Source organism: Mirounga leonina, unplaced genomic scaffold (genome assembly GCF_011800145.1).
Source record: "Mirounga leonina isolate KUSES-001 unplaced genomic scaffold, KU_Mleo_1.0 Mir_376, whole genome shotgun sequence".
Taxonomy (NCBI): Eukaryota; Metazoa; Chordata; class Mammalia; order Carnivora; family Phocidae; genus Mirounga; species Mirounga leonina.
In genome coordinates, this window is record NW_023270718.1 from 9,036,286 (window position 1) to 9,041,864 (window position 5,579).

The 5,579-nt window shown below is 63.7% G+C and overlaps 1 protein-coding gene across 7 annotated transcripts in view; it reads left to right on the plus strand.

Annotated features, from left to right (window-relative positions):
- The window catches only part of KMT5C (lysine methyltransferase 5C), an 18,550-nt gene extending 16,715 nt beyond the window's left edge, over positions 1 to 1,835 (plus strand). For 6 of the 7 annotated variants that reach the window (XM_034986248.1, XM_034986250.1, XM_034986249.1 and 3 more), the window contains 2 exons: positions 89 to 225; positions 346 to 1,835. In XM_034986248.1, coding sequence (XP_034842139.1) covers positions 89 to 225; positions 346 to 1,138 — 930 coding nt within the window. In that variant the 3' untranslated portion in view covers positions 1,139 to 1,835. The remainder of the gene's footprint in view (positions 1 to 88; positions 226 to 345) is intronic. The other variant, XM_034986251.1, reaches the window with a different exon arrangement.
- The last annotated feature ends 3,744 nt before the right edge of the window (positions 1,836 to 5,579 follow it).

A 5,579-nucleotide genomic window follows, 5' to 3' on the forward strand; every position in this document is an offset into this window, starting at 1 on the left:
ACTGCGCGTCCCTGTCCCCGTCCCCATCCCTGGGAGTGCACTTGGCCAGGCGCCCCCAGGACAGGCCGCTGAGCAGCCGGGCCCCCAGTTTGTGCCCGCAGATGGGAACGCAGCCTGCGTGAAGGTGCTTCGGGACATTGAGCCGGGGGATGAGGTGACCTGCTTCTACGGGGAGGGCTTCTTTGGTGAGAAGAATGAGCACTGTGAATGCTACACGTGTGAGAGGTGAGGCACCCGGGAGGGGTCCTGGGGAGGAGAGCAGCAGCCAGAGGGCCCTGCGGTGGACCCGGAAGTGCTTCCTCAGGGCCCGCTCCCTTCTCTCTCCCTCCCGGCCCCCCCAACCAGGAAAGGTGAAGGAGCCTTCCGCCTCCGGCCCCGCGCACCCCTGCCCCCTCGGCCCCTGGACAAGTACGAGCTCCGGGAGACCAAGCGGAGGCTGCAGCAGGGCCTGGATGGCGGTGGCCGGCAGGGTCCACTGGGCCTGAGGGCCTGTGCCCACCTCTCCCCGCTGCGCCGGGACCCATTCTGTGGTGAGCCCCCCCCCAGGCCCAAGCCCTTGTCTGTTCCCGCCGCCTCCCGCCCTCGGGTCCCTGCCGGAGGCCCTGCTCACACTCCTTTCTCCCCGCTCCCCCCGGCCTCCGTAGCCACCTGCCAGCCCAGGCGCCCCCTGCCCTGCAGTGCCCGCCTTGACGCCTCGCCCCTCTGGCTCCAGTGGCTGCCTCAGCCCCAGCTCCGGGTGCGCCCCCGGAGGCGCCGGCGCCCCCAGCCCCGGCGGGCCCCAGCGGCCCCCGTTCTCCGCACCGCCCGCATCTCCTTGCACCGGTGGGGAGGCTGTGGTCCCCACTGCTGCCTGCGTGCAGAGGCCCTGGTGGCCCTGGGCCCGGCCCCCCGCGCCCACTGGGCCCCGCAGCAGGACTGGCACTGGGCCCGGCGCTATGGGCTGCCTTACGTGGTGCGTGTGGACCTGAGCCGTGTGGCCCCGGCCCCACCCGCTGCCCCTGCGCCTGCCGGGACCCCAGGCCCTGCCCCCATCCCCAAGCAGGCCCTTGCCTTCGCCCCCTTCTCCCCACCCAAGCGCCTGAGGCTGGTGGTCAGCCACGGCTCCATTGACCTGGATGTCAACGGTGACGGGCCATGATGGGCTGGACAGGGAAGGCCCCAGGCCAGAGAGGAAGGAGTCCCTCCTCGTCCCCCCTGCCCCCGAGCCCCAAGTTCTCGGGGACTCACTGACCTCTAGAAGGAGCCGCTGGGCCTCTGGGAGGGAGCTGGCCCTTGGCCCCAGCACAGTTCTGCCCGGGGCTGGGTTGGTTTGGAGACACCCAGGGCTCTGACCCCTGACCCTTTGTGACTGCTGACCCCTGAGCCACCCCCACCCCAGCAGGGTGCCCTGGCCGCTGCTGCCCTCCCACCCCAACTCCAGCCTCAGGACTGCGGGAGCCGTTCCCTTCCCTTCCCACCTCCTGCCCAGGGAGCAAAGCCATAAGGGGTGGGGGCCACCCCATGGCGTCTCCCCAGAAGCCCAGGTCTCAGGAGGAGGCAGAACTGACCTGGGGGTGGCACTGCCTGGAGACTGCGCTACGGAGGCGAGTGGGCTTGCTCTCAGCTCTGCGACTGTCCGAGGTGGGGGGCAGGCTGCGGGGGGGATGTCTGGGACACGTCCTCACCAGCCCGTGGGTCTCAGGGAGGCCGGATGCGACCTCATCTTTCTCATGGTGCTATCCCTGGTGCTACTGGGGTGTGGGGGGTCCCTCCCCTCCCCCACACCAGAATGGGGTATGTTGGGGGATTGGAAGCACTTGAACTTTTTATTTTATTAAAACCTTGTTATAAGCAGTGCCCTTTGTAGCTTTTCATTTTGATTGATGTTTTGAGGGGATGTTTGTCAGCGGGGTGAGACTCTCAGCCCTGCTGGGGAGACCAGGCCGGGGGAGGCGGCCCAGGCTTTGGGGGCCTACGAGCTTTGGAAGGGTGAAGGGTCCGCAGGATGCCCCTGAGGATGGCGGAGGACAGAGAACCAGGCTTCTGAAGAGTGCTTCCGGAGCTGTCCTCACGTGGGAGGGGACGCTCCCTGTCGTTCAGACAAGGTAACAGGTCCAGCAAGCAGAGGGACTCGCCCACGGTCACACGGGGCCGGCTGCCCCTCCGAAGTCAGCTGCCCCGCACCCTCGTCCGAGTCCTGTTGGTCGGCCCAGCTCTATGGGACCAGGGCGATGAACCTTCTCAAGCTGCTCAGGATTCAGGTCAGTGGGGACCCTGCCATCCCTCTTCATTGTCACCTCCGCCCCCGTGGTGCAGAAGAAATGCAAGAAATGCAGACAGCTAACAAGACCAGTGAGGGGGGGGGGGGCCTGGGGGCACTGTTTTCCTCCTTGGCCCTGAGGCCTCACCCATGCCTGAGGGTCAGGTGGGGCTGGGGGAGCTGAGGACGGGGTGGGGCAGGAAGGGGGGACCACCTGAGGGGGGACCATGCAGAGCTGTAATCGTTTTACTTGAAATTCCTTTCATTTACAGAGAGCCCACTTCCTTTCAGAAGGAGAGAGTGAGAGTGTGTCTCTTCCCTGCAACTCCTACTTCCCCTGCTAGGTTTCTCCCTCCTGTTAAAGACGAGGGAGAAGAGGACGCAGAGGGAGGGCGTCGTCCAGAAAGAAGGGGGCCTCTACACGGACGGGCGTGCAGGCGCCTTCACCGTGGCTTCTAGGCAGGATTCTCCTCCCAGACGGCCACTGAGGGTTACGAGAACCTCCGAAAATTCTATGTTAAATGTGCGTCTGCGTGTTCTTCTCAGGGGAGAGGGTTTGAAGCCTTCATCAGATTCTCAAGAGTGTCTCGAACCCCAGAAACAAAGATCAGAAACCGATGGTCAGGGTCTCACCCTTGGCACGGCCGCTGCCTGGAGCCAGCTAATTCTGTTGTAGGATGAGGAGCACCAGTTGTGACAAAGGGGTTTCCACACACTGCCCAGTGTCCCCCTGGGGCCAAAGCCACCCCTGCTGAGAGTCACTGGGCTGGACGACAAGGGGGTGGGGAGGGAAGACCTCCAGGGCAGGAACCGTGGCCCTGACGCTGCCCAGCCTTCATGACAGTGCTCCCAGGGTTCCCCCCTTTACAAATGGCCTGCGGGCACCCACCTTGCTGCCAGTTTCCGCCCTGAGCCCCGAGAAAACGGCCCCCACCACGGCAGGGAAGTGCAAGGAGCTCAAGCTGTGGCCAGTGAAGTGTCAGGACCCGGGGGGGGCGGGGCGGGAGCCGGGCTTGGCATCGGGAGCTCCCCCTGGTGGCTCAGTCCCGGGGGAGGGGAGCGTGAGGGTCGGGGGAGGGGCTGGAGCCCCATCAGACCCGCGGCAGGCAGCCTGAGCGAGGGCACAGGGAAGACCTGGGTGGTGAAGGAAAGAAGGAGCTGCAGGAAACGGAATAATTGCAGCTCACAGGGCGAGGTCTGCGCTCTGCTCCCCCCTCCCCAGCTCTCTCCTTGCCTCTGGCGGCTGGGACTGCAGCAGAGCCAAGAGTGCCATCCAGGCCGGGCACCCCAATCCTGGGCCATGTGTCTCCTTGGGGGCGCTCTCTGACCCTTTTGCATGCACATGGCGTTGACCAGATGCTTCCGGCAGCTCCAGGCCCCTGTTGACGGGCTGGCCATCCTGGAGCTGCTGATGGAGGAGGGCAGCTGGCTATCGATCCGTCACTCCCACCGTCCAGCGTGGCGTGGGGCGCCAGCATCGAACCGCCACGCTGATTCTGAGTCCCTCGAATTGCTGACACAGAGCCCTCCCCACCCCCACGCCCTGAGAACACCAGGCTAGAGGATTGTAACCCGTAACTCACAGCATCATCCTCCCCAATAGCCCTACGAAGTCCACGTGTTGTCATCGCCGCATTTGGGATGAAAAGACCATGGGGCAGGGGGCTTAGGGAATTTGTCTGGGGCCACAGGGCTGGTACGCTGTGCAGCTGGGGCTTGAACCGTTTCTCAGAGTTCCTCAGGCTCTGACAAAGGCAGACACCAGAGAGAGGAGGCTGGAGCTGGGCCGCAGGGCTTCTGGGGGGGTGGGGGAGGAGAGGGAGAGCAGGTGCCTCGAAGGGCAGCTGATTCTGAGGGGGAAGCACCTGACTGAGCCTCTGCAGAGAGGGAAGGAGCTGGCTGAGGGTCTGCAGAGACGGGAGGAGGAGAGATGGCCTGAGGTCGAGGGGATGGCACTGGAGGAAGAGGGGGAGGTGGGGAAGGGGGTGGTGAGGCGAGCAGGGGTGCAGAGTGGGGGGAGGGGCGGGGAACCAGGCGCGCGGCCTGGGAGGCTGCTTCCGAGGAGCTGGTAGAGGAGCAGCGGAACCGGTGTTCAGGGCCTGGGAGTTTGCTGTGATGCTGGCGCAGACCCCGCCTCCGGCTCAGGCATCCGTAGGACCATGGTGGCAGAGTGTAAAGAATGTTCCAGAATGGGGCACCTGGGTGGCTCAGTCAGTTAAGCGTCCAACTCTTGATTTTGGCTCAGGTCATGATCTCAGGGTGGGGCTCCGTGGTCAGCGGGGAGTCTGCTCCCTCTCCCTCGGTCCCTCCCCAGCTTGCACAAGCACACACTCTCTCCCCAAAATAAAATCTTAAAAAAAAAAAAAAGTTCGAGAAGTGGTAGAGGGATGATGGTGGGGAGGATCCTGTGCCAAAGATGGAAAGAAGGAGGACGGCTGGGAGTGGCTCCTGGGCAACGGGGTAAAGTGCACTCCAGGCCCTGGTACCCTGAGTGAGGTCAAGAGGCTGGCAGAGGCTACCTGGGTGACCCGACTGTCAGACACCCGTCAGCCCCACGCGGTGACTCAGAGCTGCCTTGCCTGTGTCCCTTCCTTGATCCAGCCGCACCGCCACCAGAGCAGGACAGCCCTTCCTGCAGCTCTCAGCACACCCTGCACCCTCACTTGCCCTCCTGCCTCTCAGGCTGTGGTTGGAGAGAGGGAGTCCTGGGGCAAGGTATCTGGGTGCAGCCACCCCAGCAGATGGGACGTCTGGGGTGTGCCCTGGGTGGGGTGATGAGGGCAGTGTGGAGGGTATGCGAGGGGATGGTCATCAAGGAGGGCGGGAGGAGCGAGGAGCAGAATAGAGCCAGTCCTCCCCTGAGTCCGCTCAGCCCTTCCCATCATCACACCTCTCCTGGTAATGGGACTCTGCACCATCTGGGTTAAAAACTGGGGAAACTGAGGTGCACACAGGTCCAGAGGCTTGTTCAGTTGTTATGATTAGTAATAGCCACCTTTGAACCCCGGGATTGAACAGGCCTCTTGAGACTACTTCAGGCAGAGTGTGGGTCCAGCCTGTCCCAGGAAACATACAGCTTCGGGGAGAAACAGTGGGATCCAGTCCTCCCCCTGCTCAGGACTTAGGCCAGGCTAGAATCCCAGGGCTCTGTGCTTGTTAGAGGTCACTCCTCAGCCTTGGCCAGGGTGCGGGTGGGAGGGTTAGACAGGTGACATTTCAAGGGGCATTTGGAATCAGAATGAATCTCAGTGTTGCCACCTCTGAGGCTGGCTGAAGGCAGGCCCAGCGCCTGGATGGGGCAGGAGCAAAGAATTATCCAGACAGGAGCTCAGATGTCCTG